General features: G+C 46.4%; 1 protein-coding gene across 1 annotated transcript in view; it reads left to right on the top strand.

The window, feature by feature from the left end:
- Window positions 1-26,189, top strand: part of KIF6 (kinesin family member 6) — a 795,359-nt gene that overhangs the window by 12,001 nt on the left and 757,169 nt on the right. The window contains exon 2 of the mRNA XM_030195774.1: window positions 20,553-20,659. Within this exon, the coding sequence (XP_030051634.1) occupies window positions 20,553-20,659 (107 nt within the window). The remainder of the gene's footprint in view (window positions 1-20,552; window positions 20,660-26,189) is intronic.

The raw sequence follows: 26,189 nt of genomic DNA, 5'->3' as shown, positions 1-26,189 counted from the left end.
TGATTCACCTGTCCACGAGTTTTCTCAAATCCCTGCACTGGTGGATGATTTGGTCCAATTTGACTCTGGGACGCCCTTTCCAAATTCCTCAGCCACAAAAGGTGCTGACTACGGATGCGTCTCTCCTGGGGTGGGGAGCTCATGTCGATGGGCTTCACATCCAGGGAAGCTGGTCCCCCCAGGAACGCGATCTGCAGATCAATCTCCTGGAGTTACAAGCGATCTGGAACGCTCTGAAGGCTGTCCCACCAAATTATCCAAATTCAGACAGACAACCAGGTTGCCATGTATTACATCAACAAGCAGGGGGGGCACCGGATCTCGCCCCCTGTGTCAGGAAGCCGTCAGCATGTGGCTGTGGGCTCGCCGTTACGGCATGTTGCTCCAAGCCACATATCTGGCAGGCATAAACAACAGTCTGGCCGACAGGTTGAGCAGGATTATGCAACCTCACGAGTGGTCGCTCAACTCCAGAGTAGTGCGCCGGATCTTCCAAGTGTGGGGCACCCCCTTGGTAGATCTCTTTACATCTCGAGCCAATCACAAGGTCCCTCAGTTCTGTTCCAGACTTCAGGCCCATGGCCGACTGGCATCGGATGCCTTCCTCCTGGATTGGGGGGAAGGCCTGCTGAATGCTTATCCTCCCATACCTCTGGTGGGGAAGACTTTGTTGAAACTCAAGCAAGACCGAGGCACCATGATTCTCCTTTTTGTCCGCGTCAGATCTGGTTCCCTCTCCTTCTGGAGTTGTCCTCCGAAGAACCGTGGAGATTGGAGTGTTTTCCGACCCTCATCACACAGGACGAAGGGGCGCTTCTGCATCCCAACCTCCAGTCTCTGGTTCTCATGGCCTGGATGTTGAGAGCGTAGACTTTGCCTCTTTGGGTCTGTCGGAGGGTGTCTCCCGTGTCTTGCTTGCTTCCAGAAAAGATTCCACTAAGAGGAGTTACTTCTTTTTATGGAGGAGGTTTGCCGTCTGGTGTGACAGCAAGGCCTTAGATCCTCACTCTTGTCCTACACAGACCCTGCTTGAATACCTTCTGCACCTGTCTGAGTCTGGTCTCAAGACCAACTCTGTAAGGGTTCACCTTAGCGCAATCAGTGCATACCATTACCGTGTGGAAGGTAAGCCGATCTCAGGACAGCCTTTAGTTGTTTGATTCATGAGAGGTTTGCTTTTGTCAAAGCCCCCCATCAAACCTCCTACAGTGTCATGGGATCTCAATGTCGTTCTCACCCAGCTGATGAAACCTCCTTTTGAGCCACTGAACTCCTGCCATCTGAAGTACTTGACCTGGAAGGTCATTTTCATGGTGGCAGTTACTTCAGCTCGTAGAGTCAGTGAGCTTCAGGCCCTGGTAGCCCAGGCCCCTTACACCAGATTTCATCATAATAGAGTAGTCCTTCGCACTCACCCTAAGTTCTTGCCGAAGGTAGTGTCGGAGTTCCATCTGAACCAGTCAATTGTCTTGCCAACATTCTTTCCCCGTCCGCATTCCTGCCCTGCTGAACGTCAGCTGCACACATTGGACTGCAAAAGAGCATTGGCCTTCTATCTGGAGCGGACACAGCCCAACAGACAGTCCGCCCAATTGTTTGTTTCTTTTGATCCCAACAGGAGGGGAGTGGCTGTGGGGAAACGCACCATTTCAAATTGGCTATCAGATTGCATTTCCTTCACTTACGCCCAGGCTGGGCTGGCTCTTGAGGGTCATGTCACGGCTCATAATGTTAGAGCCATGGCAGCGTCAGTGGCCCACTTGAAGTCAGCCACTATTGAAGAGATCTGCAAAGCTGCGACGTGGTCATCTGTCCACACATTCACATCTCATTACTGCTTGCAGCAGGATACCCGACGCGACAGTTGGTTCGGGCAGTCAGTGCTTCAGAATCTGTTCGGGGTTTAGAATCCAACTCCACCCCCCTAGGCCCATTTTTTATTCTGTTCCAGGCTACACTCTCAGTTAGTTGGATAAGTTGTTAGGTCAATCTCAGTTATGTCCTCGCCGTTGCGAGGCCCAATTGACCATGTTTGTTGTTTTGAGTGAGCCTGGGGGCTAGGGTACCCCATCAGTGAGAACAAGCAGCCTGCTTGTCCTCGGAGAAAGCGAATGCTACATACCTGTAGAAGGTATTCTCCGAGGACAGCAGGCTGATTGTTCTCACAAACCCGCCCGCCTCCCCTTTGGAGTTGTGTCTTCCCTTGTCTTTGTCTTGCTACATACGGGACTGACGAACACGAGCCGGTTTGGGCGGGAAGATGGTCGCGCATGCGCGTTGCGCATGGGCGCGCGAGGGCTAGCAAAGGCCTTTGCTAATGAAGATTCCGATTGGAGGGGGCTTCCGTGGACGTCACCCATCAGTGAGAACAATCAGCCTGCTGTCCTCGGAGAATACCTTCTACAGGTATTTAGCATTCGCTGTAAGCACTGACCCCCTCCCATTCCACAATGATGTGAAAGGAACAGTACATACCAACCTCTATGACAGCTTCAGATGTTATGGCCAGTCCAATCAGAGCAGCAAGCAGAACCCTTGAATAGCTTAGTGGTTGGTGCAGGGGACTGTAGAGAAGGGGACCCAGGCCCATATCCCACTCTTACTGTTACACTTATGGTGGAAAGTGTATCATATCACCCCTCTCCTCAAGTCGCTTCACTGGCTCCCGATCCGCTACCGTATACAGTTCAAGCTTCTCCTATTGACTTTCAAGTGCACTCAATCTGCAGCCCCCCATTACCTCTCTACCCTCCTCTCCCCGTATGTTCCCACCCGTAACCTCCGCTCTCAGGACAAATCACTCCTATCTGTACCCTTCTCCACCACCGCTAACTCCAGACTCCGCCCCGTCTGCCTCGCATCACCTTATGCCTGGAACAGACTTCCCGAGCCCATACGCCATGCGCCCTCCCTGCCCATTTTCAAGTCCTTACTCAAAGCCCATCTCTTCTCCCTTGCTTTTGGCGCCTAACCACCTTCCCCATTCATGATACCTACGCTGACTACATAGTTTGTTACCTTTAGATTGTAAGCTCTCTTGAGCAGGGACTGTCCTTCCCCATGTTTAAACTTGTACAGCGCTGCGTAACCCTGGCAGCGCTATAGAAATGCTAAGTAGTAGTAGTAGTAAAGTGTGAGCCCTCCATAATCCACCAAAAGCTTACAGTACCTACATAGAGGTAGCACCTTCAGGCATAAAGGGATATTGTAGTGGTGTACTGTTGGGTACAGTAGGTTTTGGAGGGCTCACCATACAATATAAGGGGGTAACAATGAGATGTGTACCTGGGAGTTTTAATGTTAAGTCCAGTGCAGTGCCCCTTAATATGTCTCCCTGCCCTGCTGGGATGTATGTGGCCAGTCTACTAAGAATGCTGCCCCCCCCCTACATCTCAATGGCTTGTTTTTCTCCGTTTTTCCCTTTGACTTTTTTTTTCTTTTTCAAAAATGGTCCTAAAAGTTTGACGCACAGAGCACAAAAATGTCTAGCAAATGTTTATTTTTGAAACAAAAAGTTGGGCATTTTTCTGGTTTGATAATGCTCATGTTCACTATTGGATTTGTGGACGATTTTCACAAAACATCCAAAATCGGATTTAGACGTTGTATCGAAAGTGCCCTGCTATTTCATTTTGACTGTAGACTGATACTTTCCTGTCTATAAAGCATCAGTCAACAGTCAAAATGACTATCTGCAAAAACTTTCTTTATCTTGTGATATGTTAACAGATGTATGAATTGCTACTGCTGCTGGTGATCTCAAAGACAAGTTTGAAGTAATTTTCAGGTCTCTTGCTATGTGAGGAGGGAAGAGAGAAGAGGAAACAGAAAGAGAGAGAGAGAGAGAGGACCACAGGGAAGAGAGAGAGAGAGAGAGAGAACCAGAGGGAAGAGAGAGAAAGAGAACCACAGGGAAGAGAGAGAGAGAGAGAGAGAGAGAGAGAGAGAGAGAGAGAGAGAGAGAGAGAGAGAGTTTTCCAGCCTATTCTCCATGCACAGTCTCTGCCCCTCTCCTGCGCCTAGTAGTACAAACCATGAACAGTTGCAGGGGGCACAGAGGGAAAATCATGTATGGTATTTTGATGGACTCCAGTTGAAGTCAGCAGTTCTGAAACAGCCCATGGCACTTATCATCTGAGATTTGTGTGCTATCCTATATAATAATTCTCACCTCCAACAGGATGTGCCTGGGACCGTGCCTGCCGGAAGTGGTCTGCTAGGCAGGCACGCACTGACCTCAGTGACATCAGTGACAGACAATTTGGCAAAGCAAAACAATCTGAGTGCTGGCCATTAGGACACAGGGTTGATAGGAGAGTTTTAAAAGACTGAAGGAACTGAAAGTGTTAAATGGGGGGAGGGGGGGGGGGAGTTCTGAAGGACTGAAAGACATGAACATTTGGGAAAGGAAAACAATCTGAATGCTGGCCATTAGGACACAGGGTAGATAGGAGAGTTTTAAAAGACTGAACAAAACCAAAGTGTTAAACTGAAGAAGGGGGGGGGGGGAGTTGTGAATGACTGAAAGACATGCAAATTTGGGACAGGAAAACAATCTCAATGCTGGCCATTAGCACACAGGGTACATAGGACAGTTTTAAAAGACTGAAGTAACCAAAAGTGTTCGGGGGGGGGGGGGGGGGGGGCAAGTTCTGAATGAATGAAAGAAATGAAAATTTACGAGAGGAACACAATCTGAATGCCGGGCATTTGGACACAGGGTAGATAGGACACTTTAAAAAAAATGAAGGACGTGAAAGTATTACATCTTGGGGAGGGGTGAGGAGGAAAGCGGTGGGGTATGCGGATACTGGGCGTTAGGGCCACGGGGGTACATAGACTTTTGAAAGCCTTAAGGAACCCAAAGTGTGGGAAGGAGGAGGAAAAGGAGGGGAGGGAACAGGGTGAGGGGCATTAGGAACAGGCGAGGGGGCCCTGTCACACACTCTCATTCTCACACACACACTGTCACACAGACAGTCTCACTCTCACACACCCGCACATTCACTCTGGCTCTCTCTCTCAAACATACACACTCCCAGGAAAACCTTGCTAGTGCCCGTTTCATTCGTTCCAGAAACGGGCCTATTTTACTAGTTTTATAATAAAGAATATTGAATGTTGGATCACCCGGCCTTACTCATCTGGTCACCACTATTGGTTTTTTTTTTTTCATCGCTGTCAGCAAACATATGTTGCACATATGCTATAAACACTCAGCAGCATGTTTCCTAAAAATTCCTTCTCTTTGGCTTTTCACACATTTGCTTTTGCTTTTCCTCTTCAAAGACATTTGCTATAAATGCTGGTACAGATGACGGATATATTGTCTCTAGAAGCAGTAGTAGGTGTAGGACTTGAATTAATTCAAAGCTAATGTATTTCTTTATGGTAGTTCATTTGTTCCTTGGTGCAATGACATTCCAAATTCATGTAAGGACTTACAGTGAGACCCAAAAAAGTGTTGACTACCATTGCTACAGCTGTTGAAATGATATTACTGTAATTCTTCAGTATATCTCTTGGATCTGCTCCTTTCTCCTTAGGCAGTGCTATCTTTTTTCCCCTTTTGCTTTTTATGTTTTCATGGAGTTGATTTTCAGTGTGCTGTGAGGCATCTTAGTTCATAGCCGGAATCTGGTTGGCTAAGTAGCTGGGTAAATTGTGCATAAAAATAGCTTATATCTATCTAGCTAGCCAAAATTTGTCTGTCTAGATTTAAGCCTACAGTTGGTTCATCTACATCTGGACACCAAAGCTAACCCACTAACGCTAGCACTAAAGATCATTGCTGTCCAGCCAATTGGCATCCGTTAGAAGCAAGATACTGGGTTAGATGGACCATTGGTCTGAACCAGTATGATTATTCTTATGTTCTAATTTCACCCTCTTGCCCTTACTGGGACACCAGGGCTGTTTATTTTTTTAAGTAGTTAAATTTAGCAACCTAGTAAAAGTAAGCACCACTTTTGTTGGAAATTCCTAGAGTTAAGTCTGCACATCTGGAATCCACTAGGACAGGGGTTCTCAACCCAGTCCTTGGGGCTCACCTAACCATTTGGGTTTTCAGAATATCGACAACGAATATGCATGAGGTAGATTTGCATGCATTGCCTCCTTGATATGCAAATCTATCTTATGCATATGCATTGTGGATATCCTGAAAACCTGACTGGCTGGGAATACCCTGAGGACTGGGCCAAGAAGCTCAGAACTTAAGAATAAGCCTTTTTTTTTTCTTTGTGGGATCCACTAATTCACTGAGGGAGCTTCTAAAGCTATTCATGCCAGAAATGATATTTAAAGGTGATGGTTCAGAGAAACCAAAACAAATCTCAGTCAACCTGGAAGATATAACAGGCCACATCAACTAGCAGCAAATCATCTGGACTGAATAGTATACACCCCAAACTACTGAAAGAATTCAAAAAATAAATTTCAAATCTATTATTGGTAATCTGTAACCTATCAATACAATTACTGGAGGGTGGCCAACATACCACAAAATTTTTTTAAGGAATTCCAGGGGTGATCTGGAAAACTACAGACCAGTGAGCCTGGTGTCAGTGTTGGTCAAAATTGTAGAAACTATTATAAAGAAGCAACATAAGCACTGGCAAGTCAGATGCAAAGCATTAATAAAGAAGGCTAAAAGAGAATATGAAAAGAAACTTGCCGCAGAGGCTAAAACTCACAGTAACAACTTTTTCAGGTACATCAGAAGCAGAAAGCCTGTGAGGGAATCTTCGGGATGTTAGATCACGAAGGAGCAAAAGTGGCGCTCAGGGAGGACAAGGTCATAGCGGAGAAACTGAATGAATTCTTTCTTTACGGAAGAAAATGTAAGAGATCTGCCTATACCAGAAATGGTTTTCAAGGGTGATGATGCAGAGGAACTGAAAGAAATCTTGGTGAACCTGGAGGATGTACTGAGCCAACTTGACAAATTAAAGAGTAGTAAATCACCTGGATAAGATGGCATACACCCAAAGAGCTCAAGCATGAAGTTGCTGATCTGCTGTTAGTAATATGTAACCTGTCATAAAAATTGTCCATAGAAGCTGAAGATTGGAATGTGGCCAATGTGACGCCGATTTTTGAAAAGGGTTCTAGGGGTGATCTGGGAAATTACAGAATGGTAAGCCTGAGGCCAGTGCCAGGCAAAATAGTGGAAACTATTATAAAGAATAATATTACAGAATACATAGACAAACATGGTTTAATGGGACAGAGACAGCATGGGTTCAGTCAAGGGAAGTCTTGCCTTACCAGTTTGCTTCATTTTTTTTGAAGGCATGAATAAACATGTGAATAAAGGTGAGCCAGTTGATGTAGTGTATCTAGATTTTCAGAAAGCTTTTGATAAAGTTCCTCATGAGAGACTCCTGAGAAAAAGAGTCATGGGATAGGAGGCAAGGTTCTGGTGTGGATAAGGAATTAGTTATTGGACAGAAAACAGAGGGTAGGTTTAAGTAGTCGTTTCTCTCAATGGAGGAGGGTGAACAGTAGAGTGCCACAGGGATCTGTATTGGGACTGGTGCTATTTAACATATTTATAAATGATATGGAAATCGGAATGAGTGAGGTGATTAAATTTGCAGATGATACAAAACTATTCAAGGTTGTTAAAACACATGCGGACTGTGAATATTGCAGGAAGACCTTAGGAAATTGGAAGACTGGGCATCCAAATGGCAGATGAAATTTAATGTGGACAAATGCAAGGTGATGCACATTGGAAAGAATAATCTGAATCATAGTTACCTGATGATAGGGTCCACCTTGGGGGTCAGCACTCAAGAAAAAGATCTAGGTGTCATTGTAGATAATACACTGACATCTTCTACTCAGTGTGTGGCAGTGGCCAAAAAAGCAAACAGGATGCTAGGAATTATTAGGAAAGGGTTTGTGAATAAGTCTGAAAATACTATAATGCCTTTGTATCGATCCACAGTGCCACCGCACATTGAGTATTGTGTTCAGTTCTGGTCGCCATATCTCAAGATATAGCAGAATTAGAAAAGGTTCAAAGAAGAGCAACCAAAATGATAAAGGGGATGGAATTCCTCTCATATGAGGAAAGGCTAAAGAGGTTAGGGCTTTTCAGCTTGGGAAAGAGACGGCTGAGGGGAAATATGATTGAGGTCTACAAAATCCTGAGTGGTGTAGAATGAGAAGTAAATTGAATTTTTACTCGTTCCAAAACTACAGAGACTAGGGGACACTCAAGGAAGTTACATGGAAATACTTTTAAAACAGGAGGAAATATTTTTTCACTCAACGAATAGCTCTGGAACTCTTTCCCGGAGGATGTGATAACAGTGGTTAGCATATCTGGGTTTAAAAAAGGTTTGGACAAATTCCTAGAGAAAAAGTCCATAGTTTGCTATTGAGACATGGGGAAGCTACTGTTTGCCCTGGGATTGGTAGCATGGAATGTTGCTGCTAATTGGGTTTCTGCCAGGTACTTGTGACCTGGTTTGGCCACTGTTTGGAAAACAGGATACTGGGCTAGATGGACCATTGGTCTGACCCAGTATGGTTACTCTTATGTTCTTATGTAAAGACCAAAATTACTGAACACATAGGCAAACATAGTGCCAAGTAACCACAGAGAAAACATGGATTTAGCCAAGGGAAGTCTTGCCTCACCAATCTGCTGCATTTTTATTTTATTTATTATTTTATTTTATTTATTACATTTGTACCCCGTGCTTTCCCACACATAGCAGGTTCAATGCGGCTTACATAGTAAATAGAATTACAGAGTCTTGTAAGAAAAATAATACAAACTGTAATAAACATAATAATAGTAAGGTTTTAAGAATATATGAATTGGACATGGGAAGGTAAACAGATAGGATAGGCAAAAGGAAAGGAGATTGGGAGGGGTATGGTGTAGGAAAGATGGAGAAGGAAAGACTGGAGGATGAGTATAAGGAGATTGGGAGACAAGGTCAAAGGTATAATCGGTGTCAGTGTCAAAGCAGGGGTTGTGTAGATGGGCTGATAGGATTAAGTTGGGTCATTGGGGTAAGTTTGCTTGAAGAGATGTGTTTTCAACATTTACCTGAAGGGTTGATAGTCATTGATTGTTCGGATGGATCTTGGTAGAGCATTCCAAAGCTGGCTGCCCAAAAAGGAGAAACTGGATGCATAGTAGGTTTTGTATTTAATTCCTCTGCAGTTGGGAAGGTGTAAACTGAGGTAACTGAAGGCATGAATGAACATGTGGATAAAGGTGAGGCAGTTTATATAGTACATCTAGATTTTCAGAAAGCTTTTGACAAAGTCCCTCATGAGAGTCTCTTGAGAAAATTAAAAAGCCATGAGATAGGAGGAAATGTCCTGTGGGGACAAAACAGCCCTACATGGAAGTAGTATTTGCAGTGCTACATGGTACATAGTATTGTTCAGCTTTTAAACCTAAACATTAAAATTGCAGATTTTGGCCAATTCCATCTTTCCTCGCTGAAGCCTATTGCTCAGAGCCTTGCACTATTAAATCTCCAAGGACTGCTGGAAATTCCCTTGGTAACTGAGGCAACATAATGGCTGCAGAAGCAGAGTGCAACAAGATGTTGTGGCTATGAATTGTGCACTCTCTGCTCAGAATGGCTCCGTTCTGAATGTGATGTAAGCAGCCTTGGGAGGCTCCAAATCTATTGTTCTGGACTTGGTGGCACGTCTTGTTTACCTGAAGCACTGACCTTGTGGGTAAAGTGCTCTTCAATGTTGTGCCAGTGGGACAATATTGTGGCCCTTAGAGCCACAATATGTGAGCCAAACATGTTGTTGTGCATTGACAGCAAGGACAGGTGTACACATCATCACCCAGCTGCAGTTAGTCTCTTCTCACTATAAGAGAGGCTGCAAATTAAGGTTGGTGGTTGCTGTTGGATTCCATCTGACGTGTAGCCTGCATCTGCATCTATTGACCTGACTGAGGAACATTCTGCCATCTCCTGGACGTCTACCATCCTAGGTCGTATGTTTTGTGATGTACCTTTGTGTAGCGTGATGGTTTTATAGAAACAGGCTGCATTAAGAGCCTTAGGGGATGTCCATTCATTTTGTGCTGTTCTCATGATAAAGTCGCTGCTGTTTCATGTCACTTGCATTTCCATGCTGTTCTGCTGCTATTGTAAATAAAAGAGCACCCTTTATTTTCATAATACCCTTGGTGTGGAGTTAATTCTGTTTATTATCTGGGTGCTGGAACTTGGATCTTGGGATAAGAGGGAACATTTTCATCTGTACATAAGTAATGCCACACTGGGAAAAGACCAAGGGTCCATTGAGCCCAGCATCCTGTCCACGACAGCGGCCAATCCAGGCCAAGGGCACCTGGCAAGCTTCCCAAAACGTACAAACATTCTATACATGTTATTCCTGGAATTGTGGATTTTTCCCAAGTCCATTTAGTAGTGGTTTATGGACTTATCCTTTAGGAAACCATCTAACCCCTTTTTAAACTCTGCTAAGCTAACCGCCTTCACCACTTTCTCCGGCAACAGATTCCAGAGTTTAATTATGCGTTGGGTGAAGAAATATTTTCTCCGATTTGTTTTAAATTTACTACACTGTAGTTTCATTGCATGCCTCCTAGTCCTAGTATTTTTGGAAAGCATGAACAGACGCTTCACATCCACCTGTTCCACTCCACTCATTATTTTATATACCTCTATCATGTCTCCCCTCAGCTGTCTCGTCTCCAAACTGAAAAACCCTAGCCTCCTTAGTCTTTCTTTAGCGGGTACTTGGCGGAGGCCAGTTTTGTGGTACTTTATACTAAGTGTCTGGTTTCCCTGATAACACCCCAGAAGATGTTATATATTTATGCCTCACAGTCCTGTTGTGGATTGGGAACCTGTTAAAAGTGGTTAAATGGCCATGTCTTTTGGTGGAGGAAGGAGAAAGTACCACAGGGATCTGTATTGGGACCGCTGCTTTTTAACATATTTATAAATGATCTGCAAATGGGAATGATTTTTATTTTTGTTACATTTGTACCCCGCGCTTTCCCACTCATGGTAGGCTCCTTGCAGCAGGCAATGGAGGGTTAAGTGACTTGCCCAGAGTCACAAGGAGCTGCCTGTGCCGGGAATCGAACTCAGTTCCTCAGGACCAAAGTCCACCACCCTAACCACTAGGCCACTCCTAGTGAGGTGATCATATCTGCAGATGGCACAAATTTATTCAGAGTTAATTATTGTGTTAACACCTTACATACACAGGGTAAATCTGTTTCACTATTGTTATAATACCTCTGATAGATACAGTACTCCTAACAGCTATACATATGCCAAAATTCCTTTATTAAATCTTACAATGAAAAAATGAATAACATTTTGTTAAACTCCTAATAGATATGTCCTTACCACTCACACTTATACATACACATCTCATTCACCTCTCTCATACTATCACATATCATTCACATATCACAAACATTAAACTTAACATCAGCAAGATTCGCCCTTTCCTCTCTGAGCACACCACCCAAACTCTCATCCACGCTCTCATCACCTCTAGCCTTGACTACTGCAACCTACTCCTCACTGGCCTCCCTCTTAACCATCTATCCCCCCTTCAATCAGTTCAGAACTCCACTGCACGCCTTATATTCCGCTTGAACCGATATACTCATATCACCCTTCTCCTCAAGTCACTTCACTGGCTTCCGATCAGATACCGCATACAGTTCAAGCTTCTCCTTCTTACCTACAAATGCACTCAGTCTGCAGCACCTAATTACCTCTCTACCCTCATCTCCCCTTATGTTCCCGCCCGAAACCTCCGCTCACAGGACAAATCCCTCCTCTCAACACCCTTCTCCACCACCGCCAATTCCAGGCTCTGCCCATTCTGCCTCGCATCACCTTACGCATGGAATAAACTTCCTGAACCCCTACGCCAAGCCCCCTCCTTACCAATCTTCAAATCATTGCTCAAAGCCCATCTCTTCAATATTGCTTTCGGCACCTAACCTTCATACCTTTATACCTTTCATGTAATCGAGAATGCCCCAAATTGACTACCCCTACTTGACTGACTCTACATTTGTCCATTAGATTGTAAGCTCTTTGAGCAGGGATTGTCCTTCTGTGTTAAAATTGTACAGCGCTGCGTAACCCTGGTAGCGCTTTAGAAATGTTAAGTAGTAGTAGTAACTATGTAACCTTTCTTCACTCAACGTGTAATTAAACTCTGGAATTCGTTGCCAAAGAATGTGGTAAAGGTGGTTAGGTTAGCGGAGTTTAAAAAAGGTCTGGACAGCTTCCTAAAGGAAAAATCCATAGACCATTATTAAATTGACTTGGGGAAAATCCACTGCTTATTCCTGGGGTATGCAGCATAAAATGTATTGAGCTTTTTTGGGATCTTGCCAGGTATTTGTTACCTGGATTGGCCACTATTGGAAACAGGATGCTGGGCTTGATGGATCTTTGGTCTGTCTCAGTGTGGAAACACTTATGTACTTAACTTTGTAAGTCTAAGTGCTTTGCAAATACGCTTCCACGTCTTTTGTGCTTATTTTGAAGCTTTTAGGGCCCTGATGCTTAAAACTCCCATGCAGTAGAGAACAGCGCCGGAAAAATAATGCCAGAACAGCACGGGAAAACAACCTCCTAATGCTCAATGCTAATCGTATGCAAATATAGGCGTGCTGTTAGTGTTGAGCATTAGGAAGTTAAGGGGAAAGTTTGTGCATGGGGCATGCGCAGAAGAGTTCTCTCTTGCCAGGCATAAAAAAAAATCAAATGCGCCTGCAGGAAATTCATTGGTTCCCACTCTCTGAGCATTTGAACAGTGTGTGACAGGCAAGAGACAGGCAGAGCTCCAGAGTCTCAATGCGTGGATGAGACGATGGTGCAGGGAGGAGGGCTTTAGATTTGTTAGGAACTGGGCAACATTCTGGGGAAGGGGGAGCCTATTCCGAAAGGATGGGCTCCATCTTAACCAGAGTGGGACCAGGCTGCTGGCATCGGCGTTTAAGAAGGAGATAGAGCAGCTTTTAAACTAGAAATGGGGGGAAGGCCGACAGTCGCTCAAAAGAGCATGGTTCGGGATAAGGTATCTTTCAAAGATATCACCATAACAGGGAAGATAGAGTATCCTGATAGTGAGGTTGCAAAAGAGATTGTAGTAGATCGGGTATCTTTAAATAACAATAAAAATCAGACAAAAGATTGCCAATTAATACTGTCAAGTACTAAGCATGATGTACTTAGGAACAACAAACATAGTTTGAAATGTCTATATGCGAATGCCAGGAGCCTAAGAAATAAGATGGGGGAGTTGGAATATATTGCACTAAATGAAAAATTAGATATAATAGGCATCTCTGAGACCTGGTGGAAGGAGGATAACCAGTGGGACACTGTCATACCGGGGTACAAATTATATCGTAGTGATAGGGTGAATCGGATTGGTGGAGGGGTAGCATTGTATATTAACGAGAGCCTTGAATCAAATAGATTGAAAATTCTGCAGGAAACAAAACACTCCTTGGAATCACTGTGGATTGAAATTCCATGTGCAAAGGGGAAAAGGATAGTGATAGGAGTGTACTACCGTCCGCCTGGCCAGGACGAACAGACGGATGCGGAAATGTTAAAGGAAATCAGGGACGCAAACAAACTGGGCAACACAATAATAATGGGGGATTTCAATTACCCGCATATAGACTGGGTTAATGTAACATCTGTACACGCAAGGGACATAAGATTTCTTGATGAAATCAAGGACAGCTTCATGGAACAGCTAGTTCAGGAGCCGACAAGAGAAGGAAAAATACTAGACTTAGTCCTTAGTGGTGCTCATGATCTAGTGCAGGGGGTAACGATACGAGGGCCGCTTGATAACAGTGATCATAATATGATCGGTTTTGATATTGGCATTGAAGGAAGTGAAACTAGGAAATCAAGTACGCTAGCGTTTAACTATAGAAGAGGTGATTACGACAAAATGAGAAAAATGGTGAAAAAAAGACTGAAAGGAGCAGCTCGCAGAGTAAAAAACTTGCATCAGGCGTGGATGCTGTTTAAAAACACCATCCTGGAGGTTCAGGACAAATATATTCCACGTATTAGAAAAAAGGGAAAAAAGACTAAACGTCAGCCGGCGTGGCTAAACAGTAAGATAAAGGAAATCATTAGAGCCAAAAAACAATCCTTCAGAAAGTGGAGAAGAGAACCAACTGAAAGTAACAGGATAGATCATAAGGAATGCCAAGCCAAATGCAAAGCGGAGATAAGGAGGGCAAAAAAGGACTTTGAGAAGAAATTAGCGTTGGAAGCAAAATACATAGTAAAAATTTTTTTAGATACATTAAAAGCAGGAAACCGGCCAAAGAGTCGGTTGGGCCGCTGGACGAAAATGGTGTTAAAGGGGCGATCAAGGAGGACAAAGCCGTAGCGGAGAAATTAAATGAATTCTTTGCTTCGGTCTTCACCGAGGAGGATTTGGGGGGGACACCGGTGCCGGAAAGAATATTTGAAGCGGGGGAGTCGGAGAAACTAAACAAATTCTCTGTAACCTTGGAGGATGTAATGGGTCAGTTCAGCAAGCTGAAGAGTAGTAAATCACCGGGACCTGATGGTATTCATCCCAGAGTATTAATAGAACTAAAAAATGAACTTGCGGAGCTACTGTTAGAAATATGCAATCTGTCCCTAAAATCGAGTGTAGTACCGGAAGACTGGAGGGTAGCCAATGTTACTCCGATTTTTAAGAAGGGTTCCAGAGGAGATCCGGGAAATTATAGACCGGTGAGTCTGACGTCGGTGCCGGGCAAGATGGTGGAGGCTATTATTAAGAATAAAATTGCAGAGCATATACAAAAACATGGACTGATGAGACAAAGTCAGCACGGATTTAGTGAAGGGAAGTCTTGCCTCACCAATCTAATGCATTTTTTTGAGGGGGTAAGCAAACATGTGGACAATGGGGAGCCGGTTGATATTGTATATCTGGATTTTCAGAAGGCGTTTGACAAAGTGCCGCACGAAAGACTCCTGAAGAAATTGCAGAGTCATGGAATCGGAGGTAGGGTATTATTATGGATTAAGAACTGGTTGAAAGATAGGAAGCAGAGAGTAGGATTGCGTGGCCAGTATTCTCAGTGGAGGAGGGTAGTTAGTGGGGTCCCGCAGGGGTCTGTGCTGGGTCCGTTGCTTTTTAATGTATTTATAAATGACCTAGAGATGGGAATAACTAGTGAGGTAATTAAATTCGCCGATGACACAAAATTATTCAGGGTCGTCAAGTCGCAGGAGGAATGTGAACGATTACAGGAGGACCTTGCGAGACTGGGAGAATGGGCGTGCAAGTGGCAGATGAAGTTCAATGTTGACAAGTGCAAAGTGATGCATGTGGGTAAGAGGAACCCGAATTATAGCTACGTCTTGCAAGGTTCCGCGTTAGGAGTTACGGATCAAGAAAGGGATCTGGGTGTCGTCGTCGATGATACGCTGAAACCTTCTGCTCAGTGTGCTGCTGCGGCTAGGAAAGCGAATAGAATGTTGGGTGTTATTAGGAAGGGTATGGAGTCCAGGTGTGCAGATGTTATAATGCCGTTGTATCGCTCCATGGTGCGACCGCACCTGGAGTATTGTGTTCAGTACTGGTCTCCGTATCTCAAAAAAGATATAGTAGAATTGGAAAAGGTACAGCGAAGGGCGACGAAAATGATAGTGGAGATGGGACGACTTTCCTACGAAGAGAGGCTGAGAAGGCTAGGGCTTTTCAGCTTGGAGAAGAGACGGCTGAGGGGAGATATGATAGAAGTGTATAAAATAATGAGTGGAATGGATCGGGTGGATGTGAAGCGACTGTTCACGCTATCCAAAAATACTAGGACTAGAGGGCATGAGTTGAAGCTACAGTGTGGTAAATTTAAAAAGAATCGGAGAAAGGTTTTCTTCACCCAACGTGTAATTAGACTCTGGAATTCGTTGCCGGAGAACGTGGTACGGGCGGTTAGCTTGACGGAGTTTAAAAAGGGGTTAGATAGATTCCTAAAGGACAAGTCCATAGACCGCTATTAAATGGACTTGGAAAAATTCCGCATTTTTAGGTATAACTTGTCTGGAATGTTTTTACGTTTGGGGAGCGTGCCAGGTGCCCTTGACCTGGATTGGCCACTGTCGGTGACAGGATGCTGGGCTAGATGGACCTTTGGTCTTTCCCAGTATGGCACTACTTATGTACTTATGTGTGCTAGTAAATTCAGTCGCTAGTACAGCACTAATGGCCTCTAGCTCCCGCATGTGCTTCTGAACATCGGGGCATTCATGCTTTTGCTCACTGATAACAAAGCAGTGAGTGAGGTTAGATGTATGACTCATTAGATTATTTCTTGTCTGTTAGTCCTGGATAAACAGACATTTTTAAGGGACTCTTGATAAATCCCAATAAATAAATACGTATAGCAGAATTAGAAAAAGTACAGAGAAGGGCGATGAAAATGATGAAGGGGATGGGACGACTTCCCTATGAGGAAAGGCTTATATCTAGGGTAAGAACATAACATAAGAACACAAGCGTTGCCATACTGGGACAAACCAGTTTCCTGTTTCCACCCGCAACAGTAAAACAAATGTTATACTGCTTATCCTAGAAATAAGCAGTGGATTTTCCCCAAGTCTATCTTAATAATGGCTTATAGACAGGAAAGTATCCAAAGCTTTTTTAAACCCCACTAAGCTAACTGCTTTTACCACATTCTCTGGCAACAAATTTCAGAGTTTAATTACACATTGAGTGAGGAAATGTTTACTCCAATTTGTTTTAAATTAAGGAGGAAAAGATTTTCTGTCTGGTGTGCAGCCAGAGCACTCGAGCCTACTACAAGCTCTCTATGTACCCTTATGGATTACCTCCTTCTCCTCTTGAATTCTGGCCTGAGAACTAACTCAGTGAGAGTATATTTGAGTGCTATCAGTGCTTTTCATTCTAAGGTGGTAATAAACTGGTTTCAGTTCATCCCATGTTAGTTTCATGAAAGGTTTGTTTCATACCAACCTCCTATCATACTGCCTCCAGTGGCATGGGATCTGATAAAAGCTCTCATGAAGTCTTCATTTGAACCACTCCGTTCTTGTTCTGTCAAATTCCTCCCATATAAGGTAGTGTTCTTAATAGCTCTTACTTCTGCCAGAAGAATCAGCAAGCTTCAAGCCCTTGTGGCAGATCCTTCTTATACCAGATTCTACCACAACAGGGTTGCACTCTGAACCCACCCCAAATTCCTTCCTAAATTAGTATCAGTTCCATTGCAATCAATCTATTATACTACCTGTCTCCTTCTCTAAGCCATGCTGTAATTTTTATTTATTTATTTATTGCATTTGTATCCCACATTCCCCCACCTATTTGCAGGCTCAATGTGGCTTACATAGATTTGGTAACATTGTCATAACAGGATATCGGATACAGTTAGTAATGTGTAGCGATTAAGGAAAGGGAGAGGGAAGAAGGAAGAGAGTTGTTAGGGTAGTTATAGAAGGTTTGCGTTCATAATTGAGTGGACTTAGTGAGTTTATAGGTTCTCATTGTAAGCCTTGTTGAAGAAGAATGTTTTCAGAGATTTTCGAAAGATAGATGTTGCTTTGATTGCTTTCAGGTCTGTAGGTAGTGCATTCCATATCTGCGTGCTCTTCTTGTAAGAGAAGGTAGTGGCGTGCATCAGCTTGTATTTAAGTCCTTTGCAGCTGGGGTAGTGCAGGTTGAGAAATTTGCGGGATGATCTTGTGACGTTTCTGGGAGGTAGGTCCACGAGGTTTAGCATGTAGATTGGGGCGTCTGCATGAATGATTTTGTGTACAATCATGCAGATCTTGAACGCAATGCGTTCCTTAAGTGGAAGCCAGTGAAGTTTCTCTCTTAGGGGTTTTGTGCTTTCATAGTTGGCTTTTCCAAATTTGAGTCTGGCGGCTGTATTCTGGGCAGTTTGGAGTTTTTTGATTGTCTGTTCTTTGCACCCAGCGTATAGTTCATTGCAGTAGTCCACATGGCTTATTACCATTGACTGTACCAGAGTACGGAAGATGTATCTCGGGAAGAAAGGTTTTACTCTTTTAAGTTTCCACATGGTGTAGAACATCTTTTTCGTCGTGTTTTTCACGTGGGTATCAAGAGTAAGGTTTCGGCCAATGGTGACTCCGAGAATTTTCAAGTTTTGTGAGACCTGAAGAGAACAGTATGGTGTGATTATGGCGTTGAAGTTTTTTGTGTTATGTTGGGAGGTGAGTACAAGACATTGTGTTTTTTCAGCGTTAAGTTTTAGTTGGAATGCATCTGCCCAGGTGTGCATTATTTGGAGGCTTTGGTTGATCTCGTTGGTGATTTCATTTAGATCTTGTTTGAATGGGATGTAAATTGTGACGTCATCTGCATAAATGTAGGGGTTGAGGTTTTGATTGGCTAGTAGTTTGGCTAGAGGTATCATCATTAGGTTGAATAGTGTTGGTGAGAGAGGGGATCCCTGGGGGACTCCACATTCAGGTATCCATGGTGGTGACCTGTCCGCGTTCGTTGTTACTTGGTATGATCTTGTGGTCAAGAATCCTTTGAACCATTTGAGAACAGTGCCTCCTACTCCGAAGTATTCTAGTATATGTATTAGTATTTCATAATCCTGGAGAAGCAGCACTGCATACCTTGTACTGCAAGCGTGCTCCATCATACTATCTAGACTATACAAAATCTCATCAGAGAACATACAACCTCAACTTGGCTGGATGACTGCCTCTCCGGGTTAGGGTTACCATATTTGGTCCTCCCAAATACAGGGCACGTGCCCCGCCCCCTTCCACACCCCACACCCTTTCACATACCCCACCCCGTCACATATCACCCCACCCCTTTCACACCCACCCACCACACCCCCCTAAGGGTGTCCTATCCTCCCCTTACTCTACTGCCCTGGTGGTCTAGTGACCTCTGGGGCAGGAAAGAGTTTCCTCTGTCCTGCCCGGAGTGCCTGCATACTGTTCCTCTTGCTGATGGTCCCGGTGCCGATTCAAAATGGCTGCCAAAAGTTGAAGCGGCCTCGTGAGACAAATCCGGACAAACGGGCAGGATGGCAAAACCCACCCGGTTGCCAGGCCATGTCCTCAAAAAGAGGACACGTTTTTCAAATGAAGGAGAGCTCTGGAAGGCGGGGGCATATGACAAAGTTAAGAGGGAATAGGCTTAGGAGTAACCTAAGGAAGTATTATTTCACAGAAAAGGTGGTGGAGGCGTGGAATAGCCTCCCGGTGGAGGAGTCTAGGACTGGTCCAGAATTTGAAAAGGCATAGGATAAGCATGTGGGATCGCTTAGGAACAGGAAGAATTAGGGGTTACAGAGGATGGGCAGACTGGATGGGTCATGTGACCTTTATCTGCCGTCATGTTTCTATGTTTCTATGACGACTTCAGTAGCCATTTCTGCTCTGCCTCCATTGAAGACATTTTCAAGGCGGCTATGTGGTCATCTACCCACACCTTCACTGCTCACTACTGTCTGGAGCAGCATCCCAGGTTGAATAGCCAGTTTGGATAAGCAGCCCTGCAGAAACCTTTACTACTTAAAAGCCAACTTCACACTCTGGCCCTTTTTTCAACCAGGCTCACTATATCTTTAATTGCAGAAACTGATTTATATTGTGAGCTTGGTAGCTAGTGAGTTCTGCATATGAGAATTTTTTTTATTTTTATTTGTTACATTTGTACCCCGCACTTTCCCACTCATGGCGGGCTCAATGCGGCTTACATGGGGCAGTGGAGGGTTAAGTGACTTGCCCAGAGTCACAAGGGGCTGCCTGTGCCTGAAGTGGGAATCGAACTCAGTTCCTCAGGACCAAAGTCCACCACCCTAACCACTAGGCCACTCCTCCACTCCAGAATATTATGCCTGCTTGTCCTTGGAGAAAGCTAAGTTACTTATTTGTAGCAGGTGTTCTCCGAGGACAGCAAGCATATTTTCTCACATCCCTCCCGCCTCCCCTTGGAGTTTTCTTTTTAGCTTTAGTACTGTACTGCTGGGAAGGCATCCGTGCATGCGAGGTGGGGGGCACTGCCTCAAAGATTTAAAGTGACAGTGCACTTGGCAGGGTCCGCACTAGGTTCTGTGGATGACATGTGAGATTATATGCCTACTGTCCTCGGAGAACATCTGCTACAGGTAAGTAACATAGCTGTTCAGCAAGTGTATTTGCATGTCATTTTACATGGAGTGGAGATGGGACAGAGTTATGATGTGCATGCTTAATTTTTAAAATATTTGCATACACATTTACACCTTCTTAAGAACAGATGACAATTTGTGTGAGAGAATTTGTGCACCATTAGGGATAGTTCTGAGAGTCTATTTTATAAGGGCACATATTCACTGATGTTGCTTTTCCAATAGTGGCGCTTTTGTGACATTTCATATTGACACAGTATTATGAAATCTCCTCTTTCTGTATATTTTTAGGAAGGAATCTGTGTAAATTCTCTGTCATTTTCAAGAAATGTAGTTGTCAGATTTTGAGTTAAGAGAAGTACTTTGATTGTTGCAGATCTATTCAGTCGAGGAAGAAAATTCGACGTCAGCACTGGAGATTATTGTGCCCCGTGACCTAGCAGATGGATTTGTAAACAACAAACGGGAGAGCTACAAATTTAAGTGAGTTTATTCCTCTTTTTCCTGTTTAGCTGGTTATAAATCGGAAGGGAGTCATTAGGCGATTGTCTTCCAAAGCATACAAAAGAACGAGATCAAAGTTAGAAGACAGAGTAGGAAATAGAGCAGATAGAGAAAATAGAGTCTTACTCATAAAATAAAAGTTGTTCTCTTTGAATATGAGTGGGAGGGTTGCAGTAGGTGCAGTATCCTTCCTAGCAGAGAACGGGGGATTGCTAACAATCACGTATCAAACAGAGCCCAAAAGGGCTTGATATTAACAGTGCTCTAATGAGGGAACAACATGCTTTCTTTGATAGGAATTTAGCTGTAAATTAACATTCTAATCACTTGTCATAAGTAGCTATTATTTGGAAACAATATCTGTTTAAAATGCTGTCTTTTCGTTTGCATTCTTTTTCAACGTGGCACTACTAATTGATTCTAATGATACTGTGGTAGAGGCTCTATTGGATGTAGTGCTTTATTTGTTAACACTCAGTACTGTTTATATATAACCTGTCATGAGAACAGTTTAAAAAGATCAAGATGCATGGCTTAGGGTTAGTCTTAAAACTGCTCCTTCTCCGAGGACAAGCAGGCTGCTTGTTCTCACTGATGGGTTGACGTCCTCGGCAGCCCCCTCCATCGGAAAGTTTACTAGCAAAGGCCTTTGCTAGTCCTCGCGCGCCCATGCGCACCGCGCATGCGCGGCCGTCTTCCCGCCCGAAACCGGCTAGAGCCGGCCAGTCTTCTTTCGTCCGCACTCGGTACGGTCGTGTTACGCCGTTCGTGCCCCAGAGAGTCGACCTCGCGCGTCCTTTTCGACGTGTTTTTGTCCTTTTTTCCTTGAAAAGTTCGGGAAGCGCTCCGGTAGTGTTCCGGAAGACCCTTTCGGGTTTTCTGCCCTTCCCGTATTTCTCAGTTTTTGCCCCGTAAGTTTTCTTTCGTTGTCGGGGTAGGCCTCTTTTGGCCTCGGTCGAGATTTTTCTCCCTCTAAATTTTGGTGCTTCAGTTTTCGCCATTTCGGCTTTTGATTTCGCCGGCGTGATTTTTCCGCCCATGACATCGAAGCCTTCCAGCGGCTTCAAGAAGTGCACCCAGTGCGCCCGGGTAATCTCGCTCACTGATAGGCACTCTGCGTGTCTTCAGTGTCTAGGGGCCCAGCACCACCCTCAGAACTGCAGTCTGTGTTCCCTGTTACAAAGGCGGACTCAGGTAGCGAGATTAGCCCAGTGTAACGTTTTGTTCTCGGGCTCTTCGTCGGCATCGGCACCGGAGGCATCGAGTGCATCGACGTCGTCAGCGTCCGGACCATCTTCCTTGGCTGCCGCTCCATCGACTGCATCGAGGCATCGGACCTCTGCATCGGCGCCGAGGCATCGGGCGACTGTATCGACGTCGGTGGTACCGAGACTTCGTCTGCTGATGTCGTCGGACGGAGGTGCATCGTCAGGAGTGCAGGTGAGGGCTGTCCATTCCCCTGCTGGTGGCGGTGAGCCTTCGGGTGGGTCTCCTCCTACCCTGAGGGCTCCTGCGGTACAGCCCCCCCGGGATCGACCCTCTTCGGTCTCGGCCCCGAGGAAGCGACGGATGGATTCTACGTCCTCCTCGTCGGTGCCGGGGAGCTCCGGTGACATGCTTCGGAAGAAGTCGAAGAAGCATCGACACCGGTCTCCTCCCCATGTCGGCACCGAGAGCTCTGGGTCGCCGAGGGATTCGGCACCCAGCAGGCATCGGCACCGAGAGGACCGCTCACCCTCTGTTCAGGAGGTGTCGATGCGCTCCACTCTGGACAGCCCGGAACAGCCTCCTCGCCCGGAACAGGTTCTGGCGTCGACGCCTGCATCGGCCTCTCAGCCTTTCTCTGCAGCCGCTCTAAACGAGAGCCTCCGGGCCGTTCTCCCAGAGATTCTGGGAGAGCTGTTGCGCCCTACTCCTCCGGTACCGGCGGTGCTTGCGCCTCCGGTACCGTCGAGCGTGGCGCCGGCTGGCCCATCGCCCAGGTTGAGGTCCCCGACGTCGGTACCGCGTGCGGTGCCGACCGCGGCCACCTCCCAGGAAGGCTCCCCGACTACGTCGGCGGAGGGAGCTTCGCCGATGCGGGCGAGGGAGTCTACCTCTCGACGCCCCCACCGTGGACGGGGTTCCACCGAGTCGAGCAGGGCGAGGTTGCAGACACAGGTTCGTGAACTTGTGTCTGACACTGAGGGTGAGGCCTCGTGGGAGGAAGAGGAGGACCCCAGATATTTCTCTGACGAGGAGTCTGAGGGTCTTCCTTCTGATCCCACTCCCTCTCCTGAGAGACAGCTTTCTCCTCCCGAGAGTCTGTCTTTTGCTTCCTTTGTCCGGGAGATGTCTACGGCCATCCCCTTCCCGGTGGTTGTGGAGGACGAGCCCAGGGCTGAAATGTTTGAACTCCTGGACTATCCTTCTCCACCTAAGGAAGCGTCCACTGTTCCCTTGCACCATGTCCTGAAAAAGACATTGCTTGCGAACTGGACCAAGCCACTAAGTAATCCCCACATTCCCAAGAAGATTGAGTCCCAGTACCGGATCCATGGGGACCCAGAGCTGATGCGCACTCAGTTGCCTCATGACTCTGGAGTTGTGGATCTGGCCCTAAAGAAGGCTAAGAGTTCTAGGGAGCATGCTTCGGCGCCCCCGGGCAAAGACCCTAGAACCTTAGACTCCTTTGGGAGGAAGGCCTACCATTCTTCTATGCTCGTGGCCAAGATCCAGTCTTACCAGCTCTACACGAGCATACACATGCGGAACAATGTGCGGCAGTTGGCGGGCTTGGTTGATGCTCTTCCCCCTGAGCAAGCCAAGCCTTTTCAGGAGGTAGTCAGGCAGCTGAAGGCGTGCAGAAAATTCCTGGCCAGAGGAGTTTATGACACTTTTGATGTTGCGTCCAGGGCCGCTGCTCAAGGTGTGGTGATGCGCAGGCTCTCATGGCTGCGTGCCGCCGACCTGGAGAATAGACTCCAGCAGCGGATTGCGGACTCGCCTTGCCGTGCGGACAACATTTTTGGAGAAAAAGTCGAGCAGGTGGTAGAGTCTCTCCACCAGCAGGACACCGCATTCGACAAGTTCTCCCGCCGGCAGCCTTCAGCCTCTACCTCTACAGGTAGAAGATTTTTCGGGGGAAGGAAGACTGGTCCCTATGCTTCTGGTAAGCGTAGGTACAATCCTCCTTCCCGACAGCCTGCGGCCCAGGCTAAGCCCCAGCGCGCTCGCTCTCGTCAGCAGCGTGCGCCTCAGCAAGGCCCCGCGGCTCCCCAGCAAAAGCAAGAGGCGAGCTTTTGACTGGCTCCAGCAGAGCATAGCCGACATCCAAGTGTCAGTGCCGGGCGACCTGCCGGTCGGGGGGAGGTTGAAAGCTTTTCACCAAAGGTGGCCTCTCATAACCTCCGATCAGTGGGTTCTCCAAATAGTCCGGCAAGGATACACCCTCAATTTGGCATCAAAACCTCCAAATTGTCCACCGGGGGCTCAGTCTTACAGCTTCCAACACAAGCAGGTACTTGTAGAGGAACTCTCCGCCCTTCTCAGCGCCAATGCGGTTGAGCCCGTGCCATCCGGGCAAGAAGGGCTGGGATTCTATTCCAGGTACTTCCTTGTGGAAAAGAAAACAGGGGGGATGCGTCCCATCCTAGACCTAAGGGCCCTGAACAAATATCTCGTACAAGAAAAGTTCAGGATGCTTTCCCTGGGCACCCTTCTCCCCATGATTCAGCAAAACGATTGGCTATGCTCTCTGGACTTGAAGGATGCCTACACACACATCCCGATACTGCCAGCTCACAGACAGTATCTGCGATTTCAGTTGGGCACACGTCACTTCCAGTACTGTGTGCTACCCTTTGGGCTCGCCTCTGCGCCCAGGGTGTTCACAAAGTGCCTAGCTGTGGTAGCAGCGGCACTTCGCAGGCTGGGGGTGCACGTGTTCCCATATCTCGACGATTGGCTGGTGAAGAACACATCCGAGGCAGGAGCCCTGCAGTCCATGCAGATGACTATTCGCCTCCTGGAGCTACTGGGGTTTGTGATAAATTACCCAAAGTCCCATCTTCTCCCAGTGTAGAAACTCGAATTCATAGGAGCCCTGCTGGATTCTCGGACGGCTCGCGCCTATCTCCCAGAGGCGAGAGCCAACAACTTGTTGTCCCTCGTCTCGCGGGTGTGTGCGTCCCAGCAGATCACAGCTCGGCAGATGTTGAGATTGCTGGGCCACATGGCCTCCACAGTTCATGTGACTCCCATGGCCCGCCTTCACATGAGATCTGCTCAATGGACCCTAGCCTCCCAGTGGTATCAGGCCGCTGGGGGTCTAGAGGACGTGATCCACCTGTCCACGAGTTTTCTCAAATCCCTGTATTGGTGGACGATTTGCTCCAATTTGACTCTGGGACGTCCCTTCCAAATTCCTCAGCCACAAAAAGTGCTGACCACGGATGCGTCTCTCCTGGGATGGGGAGCTCATGTCGATGGGCTTCACACCCAAGGAAGTTGGTCCCTCCAAGAACGCGATCTACAGATCAATCTTCTGGAGTTGCGAGCGATCTGGAACGCTCTGAAGGCTTTCAGAGATCGACTGTCCCACCAAATTATCCAAATTCAGACAGACAACCAGGTTGCCATGTACTATGTCAACAAGCAGGGGGGCACCGGATCTCGCCCCCTGTGTCAGGAAGCCGTCAGCATGTGGCTCTGGGCTCGCCGTCAAGGCATGGTGCTCCAAGCCACATATCTGGCTGGCGTAAACAACAGTCTGGCCGACAGACTGAGCAGGATTATGCAACCTCACGAGTGGTCGCTCAACTCCCGAGTGGTGCGCCACATCTTCCAAGCGTGGGGCACCCCCTTGGTGGATCTCTTCGCATCTCGAGCGAACCACAAAGTCCCTCAGTTCTGTTCCAGGCTTCAGGCCTCCGGCAGACTAGCATCAGATGCCTTCCTCCTGGATTGGGGGGAGGGCCTGCTGTATGCTTATCCTCCCATCCCTCTGGTGGGGAAGACTTTGTTGAAACTCAAGCAAGACCGAGGCACCATGATTCTGATTGCTCCTTTTTGGCCGCGTCAGATCTGGTTCCCCCTTCTTCTGGAGTTATCCTCCGAAGAACCGTGGAGATTGGAGTGTTTTCCGACCCTCATCACACAGGACGAGGGGGCGCTTCTGCATCCCAACCTCCAGTCTCTGGCTCTCACGGTCTGGATGTTGAGGGCGTAGACTTTGCCTCTTTGGGTCTGTCAGAGGGTGTCTCCCGCATCTTGCTTGCTTCCAGGAAAGACTCCACTAAGAGAAGTTACTTCTTCCATTGGAGGAGGTTAATTGGCTAGCAGATTGCATTTCCTTCACTTACGCCCAGGCGGGGCTGGCTCTTGAGGGTCATGTCACGGCTCATAATGTTAGAGCCATGGCTGCGTCGGTAGCCCACTTGAAGTCAGCCTCCATTGAAGAAATTTGCAAAGCTGCGACGTGGTCATCTGTCCACACATTCACATCTCATTACTGCCTGCAGCAGGACAC

This window comes from Microcaecilia unicolor, chromosome 3 (assembly GCF_901765095.1).
Source record: "Microcaecilia unicolor chromosome 3, aMicUni1.1, whole genome shotgun sequence".
Lineage (NCBI taxonomy): Eukaryota > Metazoa > Chordata > Amphibia > Gymnophiona > Siphonopidae > Microcaecilia > Microcaecilia unicolor.
This window is presented reverse-complemented; position numbering and strand designations above follow the sequence as displayed.